This window comes from Chiloscyllium punctatum, chromosome 38 (assembly GCF_047496795.1).
Source record: "Chiloscyllium punctatum isolate Juve2018m chromosome 38, sChiPun1.3, whole genome shotgun sequence".
Classification (NCBI taxonomy): Eukaryota; Metazoa; Chordata; class Chondrichthyes; order Orectolobiformes; family Hemiscylliidae; genus Chiloscyllium; species Chiloscyllium punctatum.
Window position 1 is genome coordinate 14,616,263 of NC_092776.1, and position 27,549 is coordinate 14,643,811.

Consider the following 27,549-nt stretch of genomic DNA (forward strand, 5'->3'; position numbering starts at 1 on the left):
ACTTTCGAAACCTGAGATTCTAACTAGCCCAGATGAATTTTCAGAGAGTCTGTTCTGATTGAGTAGGGGGAGGCGATGGCCTAGTGATCCTATTGCTCGGTTATTAAATCCAGAGACCCAGGTAATGTTCTGGGGACCTGAGTTTGAATCCTGCCATGGCAGATGGTGGAATTTGAATTCAGTACTAATCTGGAATTAAAAATCGATTGTTGGAGAAATATTCACCATATTTCTTGGTGACCTAGCTGCATTACATGGAATCTCTACTCTGCATTTAACACCCTTTCTTCTCCCCTCCCCACCTGTCTCTTTTTGGTTTTAGTTATGTGACTATTAGTAGGAATATCTTTTTGCCTTAAAACTGTTACTAGTACTGATGTCCCTGTTTTATATGAATTTAATCATTCCTTTTTTACTGTAGAAGTTGAAATTTCAGGGGTTTGAGCTGCAGTCTTTACTTTCATCTGTCTAACATTGGTTGATAAATACATTTCTCTGGGCAGTATGATTGGATCTAATTTATATTTCTGCTGTGCTGTAGATTTCCATTGCTGACCATGTTTTGTTAGCTCTATTTATAAGAGATCATTTGTTGCATTTTAAAAAATGCAACATTGTACAGACTTCGTCAGGTCAGCAGTTATAGTCAACCTTTAGGCTAGAGTACAAAGCAACTCAATGACTAATTGTGCTCTGATTTTTACTGGACGCAAGATTTGCATTTACAGATGGTGCAAGTGATCACACCAAGGCGTTATGCTGGACATACAGGAAAATGGAGTTGAAAGACTACAATCTCATCAGCCATTATCATATTGAATGAAGTATGTTTTAAATGGCAATGTGGTCTACTCCTGTTTTTGTTCCCATGTTCTTTGACCTATCTCAAATATTTCTGCATATACCATGATCTTTGCAGTATTGTTGTTTTGCCAGAAAAATCTTGTGCGATTTAAATTGGCCATTTTTGCGTTGTAGATCTTTGTAGCAAATCACTTGTTCCCAGTGGTTGTGGGTTGACCTACCTATGAAAAGTTTAAATATTTGTTTACTTAAGGTCATTTTCTACAAATGTAGATTGCACCTAACTTTTCTTTGTTTTTTTTTACAACTTCCAAAAATATTTTTGGGGGCCTTAATACTGTCTGCTCTTAACAGATTTTGCCCCTTGAAACCAAACAATGAGGCAATATGTTTCTCCAGTGGAAGATTCAAGATGTGTATGGAAAAGGGTGCTTTTGTGCTGGATGTTAACTTTTGGAATTGCATTCTATCTATAACATTTTCCTTAGGGTTTTGCACATGTACTTAGATGCTATAAATTAATCTGATTTTATATTTCAGATTGAGAAGTGGCATTTCAGAGCTACGAAATTTGAAGAAATGTGCTGTGGTGTAATGCAGATGTTTACTCGTCTTGCCAACTGTGAAAACCGATCCATTCTGTACGATCTATACCCATATGTCTGGGATATAAAGGGTGTGGTATCAATGGTGAAATCGTTTGTCCAGTGGTTAGGTAGGTAACATACTTGACTGTTCATATTCTCTCATGGTCTTGGTTTAAGAATTTTCAATTCTGTCAGCCCTTGAAAAAGGTGTCTTAAGACAAGATCCCGTGATCCTTATGTGGTGAGGCAAGTATCAAAATGGCATTAAAATGTTCCTCTCTTGTAATTATGCTGTTTATTTTGTCTTGTCCAGTTTCCATTTTATCTAATTATACCATATTACACTTGATTTTTACCACCCCTTGCCCACCTTCAGTTGCCTGTTTAGTGCAGGGTATTGGCAAGCTCATCTGTTTCTGAAACCATCACCAGGGATTTGCCACCAATTTAGCAAAATTGAAGCAATTGTTTCAAAGACACTGAAACCATTCTGGCCATTGTATTTTTTTCAGAGGCTGATGTAATTGTTCCCAGTAACTATTTTAAACACCAGTTAATTTATTTTTAACATATCGCCCCATTGTATTTTATTTTTGTGTTGTTTCTTTTTCTGGGACTGACTGTGGACTGCATCACATCACTAGAACTGGCTAGTTTTTGCAAACATTCAACAATTCTTCTGAGAAAAATAATACTGAAATGTGCCATGATCATACAGAGCTGTTGGGAGCTGCTTGCTGTGTGCTTTGTAACAACATTACTGTTTTCAACAGAACAGTGGCAGGCCAGCAGTTGCAGAAATCCGAAGGCTTGGAGCGCAACCTCCAGGCCAGCGCGCATGCGAACTTTATTAAAAGCGCAAGGCTATTCTGGTGTCTGCTGGTTCAGCCAGAACTTAATGTGTAATTTGTTCCCAAAAAAAAAAGCAAGACTGGAAGCTTTTCCAAGTCTTAAGTCTGGAGTCTCCAACTTACCTTTACAAAAGTGATTGGAAGACATTTGTGACATGAAATTGCAGTAATGTAACTTTTTTGTAGCTTATATTGGTTGGGAGGGAAAGTGCAGGCTGAGTAAGACACCAGCATGGTCTGGGTTACGATATGTAACCAGATTTTATTTACAGGTTTCTACGCAGATGGCAGGGAATATGGCGTGGATGCAGACTTTTAAACTTGATACAGCAGGCAGCTCAACTAGCACTGTGATCACGGCTCGTGTTCAGATCACAAGCTAGCTTTGGGATGCTCAGAGTTAGGAATTTTTTTTTGTTTTCAGCTGGTGAGTCCCCACAGTTTAAGAGCAAAGCATCGAGTGCATGCTTGGAAAAGAGTGGTTGTCTGGAAAGGATAAGATGAGGGCTCCTCTCTAAGAAAGATACTTTGTTCACTGGGGAGGGGGGGTGGGGTATTGTTTTGCACCCCCTAAAATTTTATTTCCTAATTTAATCTTGTCCAGAATTTGACATTCAATATTTTTTTACTGTGGGAAGCACTTGACCTGTAGATTAGAGTATTCCTAGAGATAAATTTTCAAGAAAATTTGTTTCCCAAAATCTTAAGTTCTTGAATGAGCTCTAATTTATAGCATTTAAATGTGCACACAACAGTTCCATTGCGAAGTAGCAAGCATTAGATATAATCCAATACTGGAAAGAGAAGCTTTTGCAGGAACAGTGATTGGATTACAGAAGGGACAGTGGTTCTCTTGAAGTATTTGGCTAATTTTCTTCTGAATCATAAGTGTCAAAGAAAGAAGTTGTTACAAGAAACCTGGCCCACCTATCTATTAGAGGAGGTTTATAGCTCCAGTATATGTTGTAGAGACAGTCCTAGTGCATATCGTGGTGCAATTCACATTCTGCCATAACCTGAGTGTGATGCTGTGATGTGACGGGTTACTAATGGCCTCTTTTATTGTCTTGTCTTCTTCCCTCATTGTGTACAGATGGAAGAATCCTCAGCACAAGTTACTACAGCTGTGGGATCGACAACGCCAGATGTACGAAGCGTGGCGCGATTATTAAGATTAGAATGATAGGCAGTGAGGCTTTTTAAAAGGAAATGTGTTGAAGAAAAGTTTATTTGAAGTCACATTTGTGCAGCTACTATTATAAGAAATGCTTTAACAATTTCTTTCTTATCTAGAATGCTTATGTTAACCTAGATAGTCTTTGAAATAAACGCTAGCTGTGCTACTGTCCAAGTGTACCTGTTACAGGCTTTCTGAAATTTAATTGAGATATAATTTTGTCTTAATGAGTGATATACTTTATGAAGCTGCTGATATTTATTGGTTGTCTCATAAGCTGACTTGTATATGGACAAAACCAGATGCAGCTTAAAACTAGAATTGGAAACAAGCATTCCACTCAACTTTAGTGAAAGTTTCCATAAACTCTTTGCCTACCATTCTTATTTTTGTAAAGTTTGCATCACCCGCTTCCTCACCACCTGTAACTTGGGTACTGCTCAGGACTGTATCTCACTAGCGACTGGAGAGGGAACGCTTCCTTGTTCTTAGCCAAGTTTCAGACTCGTTTTCCATTAAAACGAGCAAGGCCCAAGAAATTGAAGCTTTTCCTCTTGCATTGCTGCACTGATCCTGTCAGATGATTGAAATGGTATGGGACTGTACAGTAGTGATCAGCTCTACTCTTACTTGGCATGCTCAGGGAAAGGGAGAAAGCGCATTATCCAGTCTGTCCACCAGTGAAAACTCTGGAAGAGTGCTAACTTTGTAGTTGTGAAAGAATGAGCTTATTATATTACAGCGACTAGTTGGTATTTAGGAGTTCAGGAAAAGTATGTGGAGATGATTTGCCTTTGTCTTTATTGTAGGATCTGAATCTTCATCAGAAAACATTTTTTATTCTTCTCCTGATCTAAACTGCTGAACTTTTTGAGAAAAGGTCTCTGGTTGATTTGTGTATTAAGAATTCCTTGACTGGGAGTAGGCCTTATGGCTCCTCAGTCCTGCTATTGAGGACATTGTGTAAAATCTTCCAACCTTTCATTTATTTTGATTTTGCTTAAATGTCTCCTATGAAATCATACTGGATTTTGTTTTCAATGCTTGCTTCAATAGAAGTCTTTGTTCATCTGAGTGACCTGTCTGTGCTTTAGGCAGTCTGATCAAAGTGATTGGCGGACGTGAAATTGGTCACTTCCTGAAACCACCACAATACAGAGGAGCAGCATAATCTGCAGTTCTAAGATTTATTGAAGTTAAATGTCTAAATGTTTGCTTCAGAGTTTAAACAAAACATTGTCTTCAACACCACTTCACTTCTGGCCAATTTGGCCTTGTGATTATTCATGGAGCAATGTGGCAGTTTTGTAGACTGGTACAAGCTGTGTTTAGCCAACCTGTTTGGACATGTTTTGACATACCTCAGGGTCAGTTAACTTGAACCGGAGTTTCTTGGCCCATGCTGGCTTTGTCAATTCCACTAATGTTTTCTAAATGTTCTGTTATCACATCTTTCATAGTAGATTCCAGATAGCATTTTGCCCACTGTTGATGCTGGATTAACTGGTCTGCAGTTCTGTTTGGTTCTCTCCCACAGTTTTTAAGTAGTAGGGTTACACTTGCCGCCATCCAAACTGGAGGAACTGCTCGAGGGTCTGCAGCATTTCAGGTGCATCCAATATTTTCAGAGACACCCAATCCGTACTTTAGCATGCAGATTGAATTAGACAGCCTTCAGAACGATTAATTTCCTGGCCACCATTTTGTACTAGTGTCGTCATCTTATATTCAATCTTCTCTCTGGCCCTTCATTTCCTCATTTCTGAAAGGTTATTTGTACCCTTTGTGAGGACAGAACTAAAGTTGGTATTTAACTCTTGTAGCATTTTTACATTCAGCATTTTAATTTCTCTGGTTTCTCATTATACTCCTATACTCCACCTGATTTGCTTTTCCAAAATTCAGCACCTCACATTTATCTAAGTTAGACTCCATCTGCCCATTGGCTGAACTGATCAAGAACCTGTTATAATCTGAGGTAACCCTCTTTGCTATCCACTACACTTCCAATTTTGGTGTCATCTGCAAACTTACTAGCTATACCTCTTATGCTCGCATCCGAATCATTTATATAAATGAAGAAAAGTAGTGGCCCTAGCATCGATCCTTGTGGCACTCCATTGGTCACAGCAACCCTCCACCATCACCCTTTTCTACCTTTCTCCCTTTGAGCCAGTTCTGTATCCGAATGGCTAGTTCTCCCTGTATTCAATGAGATCTAACCTTGTTAAGCAGTCTCCTTGACAAATGCCCGAGTGATGAGCATTCTTGACATTCTTGAAGATGTTACAGCTGTTGTCTATTGATGTGGCTGTACACAGTGCTATTCAGGAGGGAGTATTAGGTTTTTGAACCAGTGATACAATGCCATGTCAGGATGTTGAGTAGTTTGGAACTGGTCTTGCAGCTGATTTTTCCATGCATCAGCTGTGCCTGTCTTTGCGATCAATGTTGTGTAAGATGTTTTTTAAGTACCCTTGCTGAGTTATTGTGTAGTACTTGCAGATGGTAAAAACTGTTTGCGTTCTCGTGGTGAATGGGATGCTATTGAGGTGGGCTACTTTGTTTTGAATTACGTTGAACTTGAGTTTTGGAGCTGCACTTATGCAGACTAGTAGAGTGTATTCCATCACATCAAGCTCTCTCTTGTCTTGTAGTCTGAGAATGTAGAATGCCCAGCCTCTGATTTTCCTTTTTGTTTACAAGGTTTCTTTTCAATCCTGGTTAAGTTCCTGGTCAATAGTAACCCTATGCTTATTAATAAGCGGGTGCCATTCTTGCTAATACGAAGAGGCGATAGTCATGGCCTGATACGTGAATGGTGTGAGAGTTGCATGCCACTTGACCAAGTCCAATTGTTCCGAATATTACTGCATGAGGGTAACAAATTCAGTGAATATGGAATCAGCAAATATCTCCAGTTCTGCTCTTTACAAAGCAGCTGAGCAGAGTCAAATCTAGCTCAATACCCCAAGGAAAAGCTGCAATAAAGAACTGGCCGAGGATGGTTAGCCTCCAACAACTGCAATGTTCCTACTGTTGGGTCTGATACCAGGTGGTGAAGTTTTCCTGATGTTGCTGACGTAAATGCTTCACAGTATTGTTGACTCTTTTCATCACTTTGATTACGGTAAGCTGATGGTCATATTGTGTTTGTTCTGCTTTTCATTAGCAGGATATATTTCTACATTAGATGTTTAAACATTAGTGTTGTAGCTTGACTGCCACAGCTTATAAAAGATGCACCAATTCTAAAGAGCGAGTCCTAGATACTGCAGCTGGGGTGTCGTCAGTGCCCATTCCCTTTTGCTGTATCTAGCTTTTGTCATGGGCCTGAAGACCAATTGAGACGTTGACAAGATGGATGGTCCACTTGACATTTCTGCCTGAAGATGGTTGTAAATACTTCAGCCTTTGGTGCAAAAGATAATGTGCTGAGCTTCACCTGAAGGTGATGTTATATTTCGGAGATGCCTCTTCCTTCACCCGTGAGTAAGAAAACTGAGTTTGTGTTCCACTCGGAAACTCTAAACACATTCTGACTGACGCTTCTACTGCAATATGAAGAAATTGCTCCACTGTTGGAAGTGACATCTCAAGTTAACATCACAATCAAAAGATGTATTTACTTAAGTGGATGCGAAAGAGTCTAAAATGACAGAAACAAGAGCTAGGAATCTAGCCATGGTGTCCAGGCCATTATTCGTGACTTGCTGAACATGAGTAAAATGGTTCAACATTATTGCTGTTATGGGGGGGTGCAAATTACATAATATATTCTCACATTGCTGCAATGAAATGCTTTGCTATACTGTTACTTGCCTTGCATCTGGGTTTGTGAACCAAAATTTGCCCAAGAATTGTTTGGCTTAGTTTCAACCTGTCTGTATATCCACTTGCTTCAGCGTAGATAATTTAAGCATTCTGTGGACAATTCTGAAGTAATCGGCTTCAAAGGCTGTCAAGTCAGTGAAGAGTGCTTAAAGACCCTAAGAATTGGAATTTAATGCTGCAGTGCATAGAAAATCCATTTTTAAAATAGGATCTAAAGTAAAACTATGCAAGAACATTAGTTGGGTATTCAACTTTTGTTTCTAGATGTTTGTCTTGGTTTAGGAGTGCAATTATAGAGAAATACAATTAATACAAACTAGTTGGGAAATTAGAACCACATTTAATTTGCCCTTTTGTTACTAATACAAGTATGTCAATACAGTTATGACCAAAGTACCTGGTTAGAAAAGAAGTGAAGATCATAGATGAATGGTAAGCATATAGCTGACAAAATGTGATTGGAACAATACATCAATGCCACAGAAACCATGGGCTGATGTTTCACTTGGCTGTATGGAAGCCTGGATGTTTTTCTTTCTTTTGGACGTGGAAGAACTTCGTTGGGATTTCTTGAAAGATGACATAGGTTGTGTCACTTAAGTGATGCTTCAAAATTTACATCTTTTATTGAAGAATCCATCTGGTTAGGCAAGATTGGCTCTTTTTCATTTGTGTTTGTGTATATGACACAGCCTATAATTGTGCTTCATTGATTGTAAAATGCTTTGAGATGTCATGTGGTCATGAAAGTGCTACATAAACTCTTTTTTTTTCCCCCTCATTGTTCTGTGGCCACCGAGAACCGGAAAGAACTTGATAGCATTGCCTATTCCCCAGTGTTCCCCATTGGGAAGCAGTACCAGTGCTGACTTCCTTTTGATGGGTTGACATTGTATTTTTTGCTTTTAAGTTTTTTATTCTTCGAATATCTTTCAAGATACAGGTGTTCAGACTAAGAAATTACTATAATTCGCTGTGACTGCGAGAAGTTTCAATATGTCAGTGATTTTGCTGATTAGGTAACTTTTGCAGGCAAGTTGGTTTGGTTAATTTGCAGAGTGGAACTTGTACTATTTTTGACCTTTAACCTGTGCAGGTCAAGACCGTGTTTGTTTAAAACATATCCTTATACCAAATGTCATCTGACAAGAGGAGCACTTGAATGTGACTTCAGTTCAATTAAGATATTTCTGATTTACTTAGGGCTGCAATGGACCCTCTGGGAGGCATTCTTTCAAAATTTGAGGCTTAACCAAGCTACCTGAAAGATAGGGACAAATTTGGATTTAATTCATGCTTAGTTTTTTCAATGACTTTGTAAACTGAATGCCACTGCAGATCATTCCTTGATTTGCAGTGGAGTTGGATGTATTGACCGTTGGATTTTGCATCTTGTACCTCCCAAAAAGTGACCATGACTGGGCAAAAGAGTGATTCCTGAATGTGAATCGTTACAGCCCTAAATTTCTTGAGTTAGTTCTAAGTCAGATAGGAACATTTCTTGTTGCGCGCTTTTTCTTTCTGTTAAAAAGGTGGTGTGTTGATTTTGCGGAAAAGTAAGACCACAGGAAGCCCCCACGTAACAATCTCCGCTTGGATCTGATCAACAGGGTGTCGTAGTCAATCTTCAGCACAGTTCTTGAGTGGCGACCAAGAACCCTGGGCCTTTAGAGGTGGTCTAGCAGGAGAGTTTCAGGTATTCTACGAATTCCCGGTGACTGACTTTTTTTTTTCATTTTGAGAGAAAGAAAAACTTGTACAAGAAGGATTGGTCTGTTGATGGCTAGCTGGTTTCCTGAACAGAATCTGGTACATTTTTGGTACTGGTACTAATTTGCTTTCTTTTCAGTTGGAAGGAGATGCTGGAATCCCATTGCGCCTGCGCATGCGCTGCAGATTTTAGTTTGTATATGACTTTCACAAAAATGTTCCTTTGCAGGTCGCGCAGCGTTTACTCAGCGCCTGCGTCAGCGCGGCTTGCTTGCTTTGGTTTCGAAGTTCCATGAATAAATGTGACCACATCATAGTGAATATTCAGCTTCTAAAGTATGGGTGGGTTGGGGGTAAAAGCAATGCAAAAGATTGAACTAAAATGAAATCCAATTTACCTTGATTTGTCACCAGTAACCATAGCATCCCTCGTGTGAGGGCAGTGGGGGAAAAAAAATGCTTTTGACTTGAATACTGCTGAATCTTCCTGGTTTTGCTGAAAAATTCGTGGAGTTTCGCTGCGCTGTTTTTCTTTTCTTCCCTACAGGTGCTTTTGCGCGCAGCTTGCAAAACCGCGCTTGCGAAGAAGCTTGGGATACACGGCTTCGTCAGCCAGTTAACCCTCTCCAGACCAAACCTCCCTCAAAATTTCCTTTCTCCTCACCCCCTCAGAAATGTTCTTTGTCCCTTTTTTATTTTAAACGCCATTAAACACAGATTTTGCATAGCAAGTACATTTATATCCTGATGTATTTGCTGCTGTAGTTACTGGTTGGCATTCAGTGTCTTTTTAATGTATAAAATGACCCTTTCTAGAGATGAGTGGTTCCCCACTTAAAGGTTATTTTAATTGATTCCAGTTGGTTAAACTGAGTTTGCTTTACATGGTGCCTTCAGTAGCAAATGAGTTTAAAATTGGAAAGGTATGTTATATGGAACAGATGTTGGTCTACAGGTTCTGAAGTGTAGCTATACTGACTTAAGTTGTTTGTTCTTCACAGCGTTTGTTACCAATTGAGGGGGCAAATGACCTCTTCTACCAGCCACCACCAGCCATGCCTACCTCAAAAGTGTACACAATTAGGCCATACTTTCCAAAAGATGAGGTAAGCTTACTAATAACAGAAAAATATTGTTAATGAAGTTTTTTTTTGAGATTTGGTACTGTGTGCTCATGTGAACAAGAGCAATATAACATGTTCTAATCAAGTCATAATTGCTCCCAATCCCTGACTTGCTGGGTAGTACACTGGGGATCAAGCCCTACTATTCCTTGAGTCATCCTAAATGCTTTAAGAGTCCAAAACCTTCCCTGATTTTTCAGATTCAGGTTGATAGAAAGCACTGAACAAGAATACTATTTAAAACTGAGAAAGTGGTTGTTTATTTGTTTACAAATCCTCTTTTAAGCTGGTTCTTGCTGATCAGAAAGTTCTCAGCTTTCCTTTTCTGAATGCTTCCCCTGGTTTTAAAGAGGCAAAGCATGGCTGATTCTTTTAAAATACCTGATTTATTAATTCACAGTTATAGCTCATAGCAGTTGCTGAGGGAAAAGTTAACCTGGCTTTCTTCCAAGTTTAACGTGACTTTGACTGAAAGACAGGGTTAAAAGGGAAAAAAGACAGCGAGTACTTGGTCAGCGAGGGAGAGAGAAAGAAACCTACACTGCTAACTGATACAGCGGTGAATCTGTGCAGTTATTGCCTTTGCTGTTTGCATTCATGTATCTTTGGACATTGGAGTGTCTCTAGGGAAAAATTAATCAGCAGTGAAATTCACAACTGATCTTCAAGGAACCTGTGTGAGAGAGCTCATAACACAGGAGCAGAAGTGCATAGTTTTTCATGTGTAACCTTGCTCTAAGTCTATAGTAGTAAGTAGAGTGGGTTCGTTCTTGATGATTTATTGAAATCTGACTCTTGTTTAAATTTTAAAAATATAAACTGTGAAAGATGTAATAACAGAACATTTCGAATACATTAGTGGGAATGACAAAGCCAGCATGGGTCCGAGGGGTAAATCATGCTTAATAAAATCTTTAAGTTTTCTGAGGTTATAACTAGTACTAAGTTAGCGTGGAGCACTTTTTTAAAGAACAAAATAATGGTGCTATTTTCTGGGTGTGTAGATTGTGAAGGAGCAAAGATGGCCTTTAGTAGAGTGGTATGCTTAGGTCAGACATGGGAATTTAGGGTGAATATACATGTTACTGAGAATTACATCTGCAATAAATGCCATAGGATTCACAACCAATCAGATTGAATGGATTGGTTGGAGCGACAGCTCGAGGCAATGAAGAACTTACAAGAGATCGATAGTGTGATGGATGATAATTATAGGAAGGGAGAAAAGCCGCAGATACAGTCAGATAGATGGGTTAACTGCAGGAAAGGTAGGAGAGCTAGGCAGATAGCGCACGAGTTTTATGTGAATATTGCTATTTCAAACTGGTATGCTGCCTTGGAAATGCCAGGGGTATTGGACTATGAGGAATGTAGCACATACAGCTAAGCATCTGGTATCGAGACAGGCTCTAATGTAATGAGGGATATGGGTTCCAAGTGATTGATTGTAACAGGGGACTCTAGTCAGAGGCACAGACAGATGCTTCTGTGGCCAGGAATGTAAGTGTGTGTAAGAAAATTTTCTGATTCAGTATGTTGATGTACCTACTAGAGAAGGTGCAAAACTTGACCTGCTGTTGGGAAATAAGGTGACTGAGGTGTCAGTGGGGGAGCACTTTGGGGCCAGTGACCATAATTCTATTAGCTTTAAAATAGTGATGGAAAAGGATAGACCAGATCTAAAAGTTGAAATTCTAAATTGGAGGAAGGCTAACTTTGACGGTATTAGGCGAGAACTTTCAAAACTGATTGGGGGCAGTTGTTTGCAGGTAAAGTGATGATTGGAAAATGAGAAGCCTTCAGAAATGAGATAACGAGAGTCCAGAGACAATATATTCCTGTCATTGAAAGGAAAGGCTGGTAGTGTAGGGAACGCTGGATGACTAAAGAAATTGAAGGTTTGGTTAAGAAAAAGAAGGAAGCATATGTCGGGTATAGGCAGGAGAGATCGTGAGAATCCTTAGAGTATAAAGGCATTAGGAATATACTTAAGAGGGAAATCGGGAGGGCAAAAAGAGGACAGGGTAGCTTTGGCAAATATGATTTAAGGATAATCCCGAGGATCTTTATAAATACATTTAAGGACAAAAGGCTAACTAGTGTTAAGTTCCCTTGAGATTTTTACAACCTTGATGCAACTTCAATGCGCCAACTTCTATGAACAGCCATGATTATTTAAGCAGATACAAGTTTTTGGAGGATCACTTAGCACACTTCAATGCTTGCAGAGCATGTCAAGTGAGGCTTTCCGAGCAAGGGAACTGTCCTCCCTTTTATACAGGGTTTTAAATCACGTCAGTCATGCACGCATGACCAAAGCCCTACCACTCCCCATTGTCACATGCAACCCAGAAATCATGTAAACCATGTATTCCTTAAACTGCAACGTTTTAGTGAGATTAAACTGTCACATCCTTCCCGACTCATTCTCCCCCCCCCCCACCACCGACATCCAATTTCTTACATAAGCAGAACAAATTCATTGTTTTACATCTCACTAGGGAGAAAATAGGGTTCCTCAAAGATTAGCAAGTCAGCCTATGGGTGGAGGCAGATGATTGGGGGGTGAGATACTAAACGAGTATTTTGCATCAGTGTTTCTTCTGGAGAAGGACATGGAAGATATAGAATGTGGGGAAATAGATGGTGACATCTTGAAAAGAATGTCCATATTACAGAGAAGTTGGTGCTGGATGTCTTGAAGCTCATAAGTGGATAAATCCCCAGGACCTGATCAAGTGTACCATAGAACACTGGAAAGCTAGGGAAGTGATCACTGGTCCCCTTGCTGAGATATTTGTATCATCAACCGTCATAGGTGAGGTACTGGAAGACTGGAGGGTGGCTAACATGGTGCCACTGCTTAAGATGGTAAGGAAAAACCAGGAAGCTATAGACTTGTGAGCCTGACATCAGTTGTGGGCAAGTTGTTGGAGGTAATCCTGAGGGACAGGATGTACATGTACTTGGAAAGGTAAGGGTAGATTATGGATAGTCAATGTGGCTTTGTGCATGAGATGTCATGCCTCATGACACTTGATTGAGTTTCTTTGAAGAAGTGACAAAGTACTTGATCTATATGGGCTTCAGTAAGGCACTTGACAAGGTTCCCCATGGGATACTGGTTAGCCAGGTTAGATCTCACGGAATACAGGGAGAACTAGCCATTTGGATACAGAACTGGCTCAAAGGTAGAAGACGGAGGGAGGTGGTGGTGGGTTGCTTTTCAAACTGGAGGCCTGTGACCAGTGGAGTGCCACAAGGATAAATGCTATGTCCATGATTTTTCTTCATTTATATAAATGATTTGGATGCGAGCATAAGAGGTACAGTTAGTAAGTTTACAGATGACACCAAAATTGGAGGTGTAGTGGATAGCGAAGAGGGTTACCTCCGATTACAACAGGATCTTGATCAGTTCAGCCAATGGGCTGAGGAGTGGCAGATGGAGTCTAACTTAGATAAATGTGAGGTGCTGCATTTTGGAAAAGCAAATCAGGTGGAGTATAGGAGTATAATGAGAAACCAGAGAAATTTAAAATACTGAATGAAAAAAAACACAAGAATTGAACATCAACTTTGGTTCTGCCTTCACAAAGGACACAGATAGCCTTTCAGAAATGAGTAAAATAAGGGCCCAGAGAGAGATGGTGTACAAGATGATGACACTAGTACAAAATGGTGGCTGGGAAATTAATTGTTCTGAAGGCTGTCTAATTTAGTCTGCATGCTAGAGTACTTGATGGGATGTCACTGAAAATATTGGATGCATTGGTCGTTATCTGAAATGCTGAAGACCCTTGCGACGTTCCTCCAGTTTGGATGGTGGCAAATGTAACCGGACTATTTAAAAACTGTGGGAGAGAACTAAACAGAATTGCAGGCCAGTTAATCCAGCATCAGTAATGGGCAAAATGCTACCTGGAGTCTCCTATGAAAGATGTAATAACAGAACATTTAGAAAACATTAGTGGGAATGACAAAGCCAGCATGGGTCCGAGGGGTAAATCATGCTTAATAAAATCTTTAAGTTTTCTGAGGTTATAACTAGTAGAATAGATGAGGGAGAACCTGCAGGTGGGCGTATTTGGATTTTCAGGAAGCTTTTGACGAGTTCCCTCAATTATTTGGCAAAGTTAAAAGCATGGATGTAATATGTTGGGTAATGGGCATCAATTGAAAATGAGTGTATAGGAATAAATGGATCTTTTTTTCTGAGTGGCCGGCAAGGACTAATGGACTATAAATGTGACCAGTGACCTGGCTGATGAAACCAAATGCGACATTTCAAAGTTTGCTGGTGACAACATTGGAATTGTGAGGAAGATGCAAGGAGGCTTCAAGATATAGACTGGGCAAATACATGGCAGATACAATTTAATGTGCCTCTGTGATGTTTTAGACTCTGTATGAACAATGCAAAGAGTATTACTGAAATGATACTTTGGAAAGTGTGGATGCACAAAGGGATCTGGATACCCTTGTGCACTAGTCAATGATAGTAGATGAAGCAAGAAATTCATATGGTAAATTTGCATTCATTGAGTGAATTTGAGTTCAGAAGAATGTCTTAGCAATTGTCCAGGACCTTTGGTGAAACTGCACAATAGAGTATGGCGTGCAGTTTTTGATCATGCGTCCTAGGAAAGAATAGGATATAGAGGGGGTGCAGCCGAGGTTCATTAGGTTGATGTTTGGGATGGTAAGATTGCCCTGAGGAAGGATTGGTTGACTAGGCTTCTGTTTACAAATGTTTAGGGTGAGAGGGTATCTGATGAAAATCAATAGAATTCTAATGGGCGCTCGCCTTCATTGCTCAGACCTGAGTATAGGAGTTAGCATGTCATGCTGAGGTCGTACAGGATGTTGGTGAAGCCTGTTTTGCAGTACTAGTCAGATGTACAGCACAGAAACAGACCCTTTGGTCCAACTTGTCCATGCTGACGAGATATCCCAATCCAATGTAGTCCCACCTGCCAGCACCCAGCCCATATCCCTCTAAACCCTTACTATTCATATACCCATCCAGATGCCTTTTAAGTTGCAATATATATCTTTTATATCCTTCCCCTCTTACCCTAAACCTATGCCCTCTAGTTTTGGACTCCCTCACCACCAAGGTCCTGTGCAATTGTCTATTTATCCTATCCATGCCCGTCATGAATTTATAAACCTCTATAATGTCACCCCTCAGCCTCCTACACTCCAGGGAAAACAGTCCTAGCCTATTCAACCTCTCCTCCGACCCTGGAAACATCCTTGTAAATCTTTTCTGAACCCTTTCAAGTTTCAAAACATCCTTCCAATAGGAAGGAGACCAGAATTGCACGCAATATTCCAACAGTGGCCTAACCTATGTCCTGTACAGCAGCAACATGACCTCCCAACTCTTGTACTCAATACTCTGACCAATAAAGGAAAGCGAATGCCGCCTTCACGATCCTATCTACCTGCGACTCCACTTTCAAGGAGCTATGAGCCTGCACCCCAAGGTCTCTTTGTTCAGCAACACTCTCTAGGACCTGACCATTAAGTGTATAAGTCCTCCTAAGAATTGCTTTCCCAAAATGCAGCGCCTCACATTTATCTAAATTTAAACTCCATCTGCTACTTCTCAGCTTATTGGCCCAACTGATCACGATCCTATTGTAATCGGAGGTAACCTTTTTCGCTGTCCACTGCACATCCAATTTTCGTGTCATCTGCAAATGTACGAAGTATACCTTTTCATGCTCACATCCAAATCATTTATATACATGATAAAAAGTAGCAGACCCAGCACTGATCCTTGTGGCCCTCCAGCAACACCACCCTCTGTCTTCTACCTTTTGAGCCAGTTCTGTATCCAAATGGCTAGTTCTTTCTGTATTCCATGAGATCTAACCTCTTTGTTACTTCAAAAAACTCAATCAAGTTTGTGAGACATGATTTCCCATGCACAAAGCCATGTTGACTATCCATAATCAGTCTTGCCTTATGTACATGTACATCCTGTCCCTCAGGACTCCCTCCAACAACCTGCCCACCACTGACGTCAGGCTCACTGTATAGTTTCCTGGCTTGTCCTTACCACCCTTCTTAAACAGTGTCGCCATGTTAGCCAACCTCCAGTCTTCCGGCACCTAATCTGTGACTAACGTGAAACAGATATCTCAGCAAGGGGCCCAGCAATCACTTCCCTAGCTTCCTTCAGAGTTCTAAAGTACACCAGATCAAGTTCTGGGGATTTATCCAGTTGTAGTCACCCTGTTATAGGAAGGATATTATTAAACTGGAAATGATTCACAAAAGGTTTACCAGGATATTCCTTGCAGTGGAGTGTTTGAGTTATAAGGAGAGGCTGGATAAGGTGGGATCTTATTTCACTGGAGCATAAGAGTTTGATGGGTGACAGGTTTTCAAATCATGATGGAAACTGATAAGATGAATGGCAGGTATCTTTTTCCTAGGGTGAGGGCTGTCAAGATTTCAAAGTGCATTTTTTGTTTTAAGGCGAGAAGAGGAAGTTTTTAAAGATGAGGGGGTAACTTTTTTTACAGTGAGTAGTTAATTGTGGAATGAAGTTTGAAAGGAAGTGGTGGATCTGGGTACATGTAAAACCTTAAAGGCATTTGCACAAGTATGTCAATAGGAATTGTTTGATGAGATATGGGCCAAGTGCAGGTAGGTGGGTTTAGTTTAGTTTAGTTTGGGATTACGGTCAGCGTGGACTGGTTGGTCTAAATGGTCTGTTTCCATGCTTTCTGACTCTGGTCAATTTAGACATAGCAAAGATGTTTTGTCTGGAACCTAGGACTGCAATCACAGGATGTGGGGAGGCCATTTAGGACTGAGATGAAAATATTTCTCACTCGAGGGGTAGTGAACATGTGGGATTCTTCCACATAAGGTTTTGGGAGCCAAGTCATTGAATATGTTCAAGAAGGACAAAAAAAATTTAGATTTTAAATGTATCAAGAAAATGGGGAGAAAGTGTGAATGTAGCCTGAAGGTAAAGAATCAGCCATGATCAGAATAAATGGCAGAGCAGATTCTAAGGCCGAACAACTCTAGCTTCAAACTTGTGTATTAATCCCTTACGAAATTCAATTGGAGCAGAACTTTATTTTATTCACCTCCCACACATGCAGTTGCTGTCCAATTCTAGATTAGGTATTATATCTCTGCTAGCATTGATGAGATGTTGGACATCTTGAATCCTTGGCAAATATTTTGATTCCAGTGGTTATCATGTGCAGGAGATTGCAATGTACTGTTTAGCTGCCTTTTTCTACATTACAACTCCATTACCTTTTGAAGGGCAATCGGACATCAGTTGGTCATCAAAGTACCATACAAATTCTTTTCCAAAATGACACTCCTTCTTTTATGAATCTTCACTGGCAATTATATTGGCACTTTACCAAACATCTGTGGTTTTTCTCAACTGGTTACCTGAATAGAAGCATCGTAATTAGATTAACATTGACAGAAAATGACATGGTTGATCTTTGAATCTCCCTCTTCTGTAAGCTGAGCATGACAAAATTTTGCCCTTGGTACAACTGAGTCAGATCAATAACTCATAGATGGGACTGAAGCTGGGTCCTTGATCTTATTGGCTGTAAACTCTTGGGCAAACCTAAGTATTTGGAGGTTCCCAATTAATGCTGATGAGGTACGTATTTCTGCAGGGCACAAGAGCTGCTGCAGGTTTACCTTTAAACTAAAATTATATCCAACACCGCAAAATTGTCTGCCCTCAGGATTGTTTGCAGTGGTTGTTTTCACTGGAACTCTAAAGTTGTGATTGGAAGCATTATTGGCTGTCTCTCACGTTTGGGTTTTGGATCAATGCAAGTTCTTATGGCAGTTCGCCTTTTAAACAGTTCTGCTTTTATGTCCATCTTAATCATTCATTTGGAGACAATTCAACCTTTCTCACAGGCAAAGGCAATATATATTCTAGGATTGAGAAGGGGGCGACAGCCTAGACATATTATCATTTGACTGTTAATCCAGAAAACCAGTGGTAATGTTTTGGAAACCCAGGTTCAAATCCCGCTAAGGCAAATGAAATTTGAATTCGATACAAATCTGGAATTGAGTCTGATGGTGACTGTGTGAATCCATTGTCAATTGTTGGAAAAACCCATCCTCACTTGGTGTGGTCTGTGTGTGACTCCAGACCCACAGCAATGTGGTTGACTCTTAGCTGTCCTCTTGGCCATTTAGAGAAGTGTGATGATAAATGCTGGCTGAGCCAGTGACTTCCTTCTCCTGTGAATGAATAAGAAAAGGATCATTCCTGATATCTAAATTATCAAAGCCAGTTGTTAATGTTACTTGCAAAATCACTGCTTTCACCGAGTAACAATTATCTGTCTTCGCCCAGTAGGAAGGCTATAATTGACAAGTATTTTGTACCTGTATACTACACAGTAAATTACGATTTAGCCTATTTTTGTCCTTTAAGCATGCCCTAAGCAAAAACTGCAGTAAAGTACTATGCCTTGGGGAATTTACATATCAGCTTGCTTAAAGATGGGGGTGGGTGTTGTTTCGGCCTCCTTTCCAATTCCTGTGTGGAGAAAGAACAATTGGCTTGTTCCATGGTCTCTGAAAGTGACCTTATCCATGGTGTCTCCATTTTATATAATCAGAGCTAGTTTGTTTGGTGGTAGTTAAAATGAATAATATGGACTCTTTCCATAAGCAACCAATGAGATTATGCTTAATGCCTTTGGGTTTCTCCTGATCTGTTATACAAATGAAATGTAAACTTTGTTTGACTTAGATATATGTATAAAAAGAGTAGGCCACTTAAATCTTTTTTGTTACTTAAGCTTATAGTAACCTGAAATCCACATTCCTGCCCGTCCCGGATAAACTTGCTTCCAAGCAATTAATCACTTCTGCCTTAAATATTCAAAAATCTGTTTCTGTCTCCTTTTTCAGCTAAGAGAATTTAAAAGATTCATAATTCTCTGGGGAAAAAAATTGCCTCATCCTAAATGGGTTACACTTTTTTATTTTTAAGCAGTGAGCTCTGGTTCTAGATTCTCCCACAAGATGGAATATCCTCTCTACATCTTCCCTATTAGGATCATGTTTCAATGAGGTTGCCACTTGCTGTTGTAAACTTTAGCAGATACATGCCTAGCATGTCCTAACATTCCCTAAAGACGACCTGGCTATTCTAGGGATCAGATTAGAAAACCTATTCTGAGCTGCATTCAATGCATTTATGTTCTTCCTTTAAATAAAGTGATCAATATTATACATAAGTTCTAGATGTGATCTTACCAGTGCCCTGTGTAACTGAAGTATAATCTTGTACTTTTGTATTCAATTCTCCTAATAAATGTTAGCTTTCCGAATCACTTCAGCTGCATGCTAACTTTTTTGCAATTAATCAGGGATGCTACCACTGTAGTCATATGCTTCAGGAATGTAAAAGTACCCTCTATTAACGGGTTTACCTTTATCCACAGGCTTCTGTGTATAAGATCTGTAAGGAGATGTATGATGATGAAATGGATGGTGACTCAATGTCTTATCAGCCAGATATTGTAGGGGACAGGTGAGTGCAGTCTGTGTGCGCGTGCATGTATGTATGGTTGGGGTGGGTGGATGGTTATTACCTGTCGTCCTCATAGTCTTTGTATTTTGATTCTGCAAGCATCTAGTTCTGTTTCTCCCATTCCAACAATTTGTCCCATCAGGACAAATATAATCTGGCTCATTACTGCCTAATTCACCTATCAACCATCAGCAAATTAATGGAAAATATCAGCAAGACCTCAGTTATCTGAGTATTGGTGTATAGATTATTGATAAATTTGAATTCTAATCAATGTGAGACCTTTTTGGTACCTTACTGCCAACTAAGGGACAAAAAGCTGCATTCCTGAGATAAGGTGAATGGGGCTTCAAAGTAACATTTGACTGTTTGGGGCTATCTGGTGCCCCGTAAAGTTGAAATTATACAATGATAAAATCGATTATAGCATCGAAGGAGTTAATTTGGCCTACAGTGTCTGTGGAGGCTCTCTTGTTGCAGTTCTGCAAATGTTCTTCTGTTCAGGTGCTTATCTAATGCTCATTTGAAGGCCATGAATGAATCTGTTTCCTGCATTTTCAAGCAGTGCATCCCTTAGCTTAGCCAATTGCTGTGTGAAGAATATTTTTCTCACTTTTTTTTTGTTTTTGCAAAATGCTTCAAATCTGTGCCCTCTAGTCTTAAGTGGAAGCAACTTCTCCCTAACCACTCCGTCTAGACCGTCATGGTTTTGAAGACTTTGATCAAATCTTCTTTGTTTTCTTTGAACAGGAGAAAACTGTCCCAATTTCTAGTCATAACTGAAGTGTCTTAGTCCTGGAGCTATTCTAAACTAACTCTGTGCGCACTAATTCTGCATCTTCCTGCTCACACGGCTCTTAATTGCCCCCTCCACTGCATTCTATACAAACTAAAAATGTGCATATTATTCCATGCAGCATAGAGTTCAAATTGAAATCATGCTTTTGTACTGTGTATCCAATTCTTCAAATTGCTTTGGTATTATTTATTGTCAACTCCTACTTTCATGAGAACATGGAGTTAATCTTGTAAATTTGGGTTGGAGTCAGCGGTGGAAAATACCTGGCTGCATCAGGAATTTCCTTTTACATGCAGGACATCAGTAAACTAGTTGTCATTTTCTGATACTGATTCATGAATTACCAGAATTTTCCTTTTGTACTGAATCCCTAGCTTTAAGGGTGATCAATCTGGTTACGTAACCACTACTGTCTATCCTTAAAACAAATTTAAAATGTTACCTAATATTGTAGAGGAAACCACTTTTAATACTTTTACAAAGGTTTTTCCCAGCTAGTGTAAGTGACAATATGATTGGTGTCTATTTCCCTTAATAGACAAAGGAAAAACCAGCCAGGATTTCTGCAATTAATTAATATCCAGAATGTGTGCAAAGGCTGCCAAGTGTTTGACTGTGATGCATATGGGAGGCCACTGAGATTAATATGCTCAGTGTAGCCATCAATGGCAAAATTCGAAGTATTTGCATGACCTGTTGAAATTGTGTTAGAATTTGGTGTCCTACTGAGAGACAGTATCGTAAATGTTTCTGCACCATTTACAGTGGATCCCTGTTCTGTGGCTTACAGCTAAAGTGAAGTTTGGTCTGATTTCATGCTAATGCATGTATTGCTTTTGGTGTAAAGGTCTGTTTTTTGCTGTCTTTGCAGTTTGGTGGGAGGCCTTCTGACATTGAGCCCGGATTATTGCTTCGTTTTAGAGGATGAGGGCAGTATATGTGGTTATGCCCTTGGAACTGTGGATGTGAAACCATTTTGTAAAAAATGCAAAGTCTCCTGGATACCCGCTATGCGGGAGAAATATGTTAAACCAGAAGCCAGTCAGAATCTTTCCGAAGAACAGGTACTGTCTCTGAGTAACTGGATTCATGTTTACTGTGAATTCCCGTGAGTTTTAGTAAGAGTATCTTAAGGAATTCTATTCTCTCAATTCTGGCTCAAGAAAATACACTTGGTGTTTTATATCCAGAAAATTTCTAAATTAAGCCTATTTTATATCAGTCTCTATCTGGAGGCTTGCAAGACCATAAGACAGAAACAGAATTAGACTACTCATTGAGTTGATCTGTTTCTCATCCTCATTCTCCTGTAATCCTAGATCCCCTGACTAATCAAGAACCTATCTATTTTTGATTTAAATACACTAAATGGTTTGACCTCCATACCCTCCTGCAGCAATGTTCAGCACCCAATGGTTGAAGAAATTCCTCCTCCTCTCAGTTGTAAAGGATCGTCCCCTTGCTCTGTGCTTTTCTAGTTTCTCCTGCTAGAAGAAACATTTCCACATCCGCTCTGTCGAGGCCCTCTCCCTGTATTCTGTAAACTTGCAATGCGATTTCCCCCTTTAGTCCTTCTAAACACCATTGTGTAGAGACGCAGAGTCCTGAACTACTCCTTATTTGACAAGTCCTTTGCCCTGGTCCATTTCTATAAACCTATTCTGCTTCCTCCCAATCACCAACCACTGCCATGGCACATTCTTCTTTTGGTACAAAGTCCAGAAGCGTTCATAATATTCCAAATGTGGTCCGAGCAGAGCCTTAAACAGCCTTAGCAACACATCTTGACTCTTGTATTCTCGCTCTTTTGAAATTAATGCCACCATTGCACTTGCCTTTCCTAACCACCAACTGAACTTGCATGTTAACTTTAAGAGAATCCTGAACTATGCCTCTCGAGTCCCTTTGCCCTTCAAACTGTAGAAGCTTATCTCCATTTGAAAGTAATACATAACCAAACACTTTCCCACATAGTATTCCACCTGCCACCTCTTTGCCCACTCCCTTTCGCAGCTTCCCTGACACTAACCTGCCCCTTCACCTATCTTTGTGTCATTTGCGGACATGGCAACAATGCCCTCCAGTTCATTCATCCAAATCATTAATGTATGCAGTACAACCTCAATTATCCGACAGGATCTCAATTTCCCGATGTGGGTAATCCGAACGTTCTATCATCCGAACAAAATACTCCCTGCGTGTGTCTTTCAAATAATCAAGGTTGCCCCTGTAATGTGAACAGTAGTAGTCCTAACATGGACCTCTGTGGAACTCCATGTTACTAGCTGCCATCCTGAAAAAGACCCTTTTATCCTGTTTCTTGCCTTATGTCAGTCAGTCAGTTCTCTACGAATGCTAGTACCTTACCTCTAACACAACGCTTCTTATCCTTTTAGCAACTTGCTGTGGAGCACCTTGTCCAAAGGATTTCTGGCAATCCAATTTGATCACGTCAAGTGGCTCTTCTTTGTCTAATAGACTTGTCAGGCATGAACTCCCCTTGACGCAGCTGTGCTGATTCAGCCCTATTTTACTAATACTTATTATAACTCTGCAATTTCATCCTGTGTAATGGACTAAAATCTTACCATCATTTGAGGTCAGGCTTACTGGCCTATAGCCTCCTGTCCCCTCCCTGATTTTAGTGATTCCTGAAAGATCGCCACCAATGCTTTTACAATATCCTCTGCTTTCTCCTTCAGAGCTCTGGCGTAGCCCATCTGGTCTACCTATCTTGACACTGTATGATTTTTCTTTCACTTCATGCTGTTTCTGATTTAAAGATGCGTTATGTAAGACTCCCAAACATGCCTCATTGGGCGAGTTGTGAGATGTCACTGCTATGTTTAGATTATATTTAATAGTCCTTTGATTATCTCCATCAGAGCTATTTAAAGGATTTGACCGTAATACCTTCAGAAAAAGACTTGCATTTATTATCATGCATCTCATAACCACTCGGCATCTGTGTGGTTTACAGCCAGTAAAGTACGTTTGAAGTGTAGTCACTATTATAATGTAGAAAATGTGTTGGTCATTTAATCATGACCAGAAAATGCTTGTGATGTCAATGAGGGATACATTTTGGTCGGGGCATGTTGAGTGCTTGCTTTGGATATTTCTGTATAGCTTTGATGTCTTGGATGTAGGTTTGCTCGCTGAGCTGAAAGGTTCACTTCCAGATGTTTTGTTACCCTACTAGGTAACATCTTCAGTGGGCCTCAGATGAAGCAATGCTGAGAATTCCTGCTTTCTATTTTATATGTTTGGTATTCTTTGGGTTGGTGATGTCAATTCCTGTGGTGAAGTCACTTCCTGTTCCTTCTCCCAGGGGTGGTAGATGGGGTTGGTTGTTTGTTTGCTAATAGAGTTCCGGTTGGAATGCCATGCTTCCAGGAATTTTCATGCGTGGCTTTGTTTGGCTTTTCCTAGGATGGATGTGTTGACCCAGTCGAAGTGGTGTCCTTCCTCATCCGTATGTGAGGATACCAGTGAGAGAGGGTCATGGCTTTTTGTGGCTAGTTGGTGTTCATTTATCCTAGTGGCTAGTTTTCTGCCTGTTTGTGCATGTTAGACCCCATCTAACACTCCCTGAGAAAAGGAACAGGAAGTGATTTCATCACAGGAAATGATATCACCAACCCAAAGAAACCCAAACATATAAATAGAAAACAGGAATTTTCAGCATTGCTTTGCCTGAGGCCCATTGAAGATGTTACCTAGTATGGTGACAAAATGTCTGGAAACGAACCTTCCAGTTCAGTGAGCAAATCTACATCCAAAACCTCAACCTGAGCTACAAATCTTCTCAAAATGCGCTCAGCTTTGATGTCATTCAATGTTGTGCTGTAATCTTAAGTAACTGTTTTTGGTGTTATTGACTGTAATCCATCCTACTTTAAATTCACCATTTCTCTACTAGTTCCTCTTTTAAAAGCCATAAACTGGCTCCACTCTTATTGGTAACCCATTACTGAGCAACCTCGATTATTCAAGCAAGATCCTGATGCTTTGGTAAACTGTGTCAACCTGAAGGCGTAAAAATCTCCTGCTCCACCTTGCATTTTATCAGCTCCACCTTGCATTGTATCGCTTGATGTATAATACTCTATTTGAAAGAAGATCCTCTGTAATATAATAGCTACAGATTAAATAAAAGCTTAAATAAGAGAATTTACCAAGCGAGAAAAGCCAAATCTGGGACGCTGTGAGCCTGTAGCAAGGGGAATACGTGCCACCACCAACCATCGGGGATAATGCAACCTGGTCTCCCACCCGCTCCCTGCAGCCATCAGATCAGTTATTCGAACATTTAATTATATGAACAAAATACTCCCCACCCGTGTCAGTCGGGTAATTGAGGTTGCTCTGTGTGTTTCAAGCAAGGAGGCAGCCAGTGATAGAAAAATTTGTTTATTCAACAGCTTTTGCACCTTTTTAAAATACTGGCCACTAACACCCTTCCCTAAAACTCATTGCATACTCGGAATGAATACTGTGCAGTTACTGTTTAATGTGAAAACCTTACAAGATTTTTGCATTCAGTGCTGTTTCCCGAGTGCCTTTGAGCTGACCAGATTTGTTTCTGATTCTCACAGTTTAGTGTTGACCAGAAGAGTGCCGACTTTCTCATTGAGTTTGGAGGGATATGGGCCAGGTGCTAGATTGGGTTGGGATATCTGGTCAGCATGGGCGTGTTGGACCGAAGGGTCTGTTTCCATGCTGTACATCGCTATGACTCTGAGTAGTGCTATGGGATCTTTAATTGTCAGCAGTTCTTTTAATGTTTTGACGTGTTTCACTTAACACCACCATTATGTGAGGATGCCTGTAACTAACTGGTTTTTGGTTCCCATGTAGAAAATGATGCTGAGCTTCCATGAAGAGCAGCAAGGTCTACCGGAAAGCTTCCTTGCCACTTTCCCCTCATTAATTAAAGTGGATGTGCACTCGAAAGTGACAGATCCTAGTGTTGCTAAGAGTATGATGGGTTGCTTGCTTTCATCATTGAAAGCTAATGGTGAGTATAAATGCTTTTTCTCATCTGAGGGGCAACCATGATGGTTACTCATTATTGAAAGTAAGTGTCACACTACAATGTGGAATTTATTAAATGGCTAGCTGTCAAAATGTTGTTTATTTTTCCTCCTCTCGACCATACAAACTAATTTATTACCATCTAATTACTTGAAATAATTGGTTAGTGTATTTTGTTGAAATGTACCTGCCTGTTAGTATTGCCCACAGGTTGAGGGACTGCAATCATGTAGAAAAACTTGAAATTTGGTATTTCTTTCTCTCTCTCAAGCTTGGGTAGGAAGCTGAAGTAAGCAGCTGGAAGTTGTTGAAGTGGTGCTCTTCCCTGATATTATGGGAGGAATGAAGATAACTACACAATAGCTACAATGTGGAGTTCTCTGTACATACGGTGAATTGCATGTTGTCTTCAGAGTGTTCTGTGTCAATTTGTAAAATAAGTACATTGAGAGATGGTTATGAAGGGTGAAGAGGGGAATTAGTTTGAAGTGATGCCTTGTGTGTAGTTTTAAGCATTAAAGTGGTTATCATCTTTTCTAGATATTCTGTGGATCCATCCATATAATCATCCCCTTTCTATCTTGAATTGCAAGCAAAGGATTGCAAATGTTGTGCTATTGAACAAGAAGAGCAGTAGAAATGACCCAGATAATTATAAATCAGTGAGTCTTATGTCTGTCGTAGGAAATAACTTTTGGAAGGATTATAAGAGATAGCATTTATAATCATCTAGCAAGCAACAGTTTGATTGGAGATAGTCAACCTGGTTTCATCAAGGGCAGGTCGTGTGTCTCTAACCTCATTTGAGTTTTTTGAGAAGGTGACCAAGCATGTGGATTAGGGTAGGGCAGTTATCGTGTACATGGACTTCAGTAAAGCCTTTGATAAGGTTCCACATGGTAGGCTTTTGGAGAAAATGCAGAGGCATGGGATTGAGGGTGATTTAGCAGTCTGGATTAGAAACTGGCTTTCTGTAAGAAGGCAGTGAGTGAAGGTTGATGGAAAATATTCAGCCTCGAGTCCGGTTACTAGTGGTGTGCCACAAAGATCTGTTTTGGGACCACTGCTGTTTGTCATTTTTATAAATGACTTAGATGCAGCATAGGTGGATGGGTTAGTAAGTTTGCAGATGACACTAAAGTTGGTGGGATAGTGGACAGTGTGGAAGAATGTTGCAGGGGGACTTGGATAAACTGCAGAATTGGGCTGAGAGGTGGCAAATGGAGTTCAATGCAGCTAAATGTGAGGTGATTCACTTTGGGAAGAATAACAGGAAGGCAGAATACTAGGTCAATGGAAAGATTCTTGGTAGTGTGGATGTGCAGAGGGATCTTGGGGTCTATGTTACCACCCAGGTTGATAGTACTGTTAAGAAAGCATACGGTGTTAGGTTTTATTGGTAGAGGGATTAAGTTCCGGAGTAGTGATGTCATGCTGGAACTGTACAAAATGTGGCCTCACTTGAAATATTGCGTACAGTTCTGGTCGCCCCATTACAGGAAGGATGTGAAAGCATTGGAAAAGGTGCAGAGGAGATTTACCAGGATGTTGCCTGGTCTGGAGCGAAGGCCTTATGAGGAAAGGCTGAGGGGTTTGGGTCCCTTCTCATCTGAGAGAAGGCAGCTAAAAGGGATTTAATAGAGACATACAAGATGATCAGAGATTAGATAAGGTGGACAGGTGAGAGTCTTTTTCCTCGGATGATGTCAGTTTGTATGAGAGGGCATAGCTGCAAATTGAGGGGTGATAGATCTAAGTCAGAGGCAAGTTCTTCACTGAGTGGTAAAGGCGTGGAATGTCCTGCCTGCCAATGCAATTAACTCAGCCACATTAGGGCCATTTAAAAAGTCCTTGGATAAGTATATGGTTGATGGGATAGTGTAGGGGGGGTGGGCTTAAATTAGTTCACAGGTCAGTGCAACATCCAGGGCCGAAGGACCTGTTCTGAGCTGTATTGTTCTATGCTCGTGTAGTGTTAATAAGGGAGAGCTTGTTGATATATGGTTGAATTTCTGAATATTTGTTGAAATGCTACATAAAATGTTACTGTGCAAAGTAAAAGTA

General features: G+C 40.2%; 1 protein-coding gene across 2 annotated transcripts in view; it reads left to right on the plus strand.

Annotated features, from left to right (window-relative positions):
• Positions 1 to 27,549, plus strand: part of oga (O-GlcNAcase) — a 54,098-nt gene that overhangs the window by 19,876 nt on the left and 6,673 nt on the right. The window contains exons 10-16 of one of the 2 annotated variants that reach the window (XM_072557229.1): positions 1,345 to 1,519; positions 3,336 to 3,389; positions 8,864 to 8,949; positions 9,965 to 10,069; positions 19,561 to 19,649; positions 21,320 to 21,512; positions 25,309 to 25,468. In XM_072557229.1, the coding sequence (XP_072413330.1) occupies positions 1,345 to 1,519; positions 3,336 to 3,389; positions 8,864 to 8,949; positions 9,965 to 10,069; positions 19,561 to 19,649; positions 21,320 to 21,512; positions 25,309 to 25,468 (862 nt within the window). The remainder of the gene's footprint in view (positions 1 to 1,344; positions 1,520 to 3,335; positions 3,390 to 8,863; positions 8,950 to 9,964; positions 10,070 to 19,560; positions 19,650 to 21,319; positions 21,513 to 25,308; positions 25,469 to 27,549) is intronic. The other variant, XM_072557230.1, reaches the window with a different exon arrangement.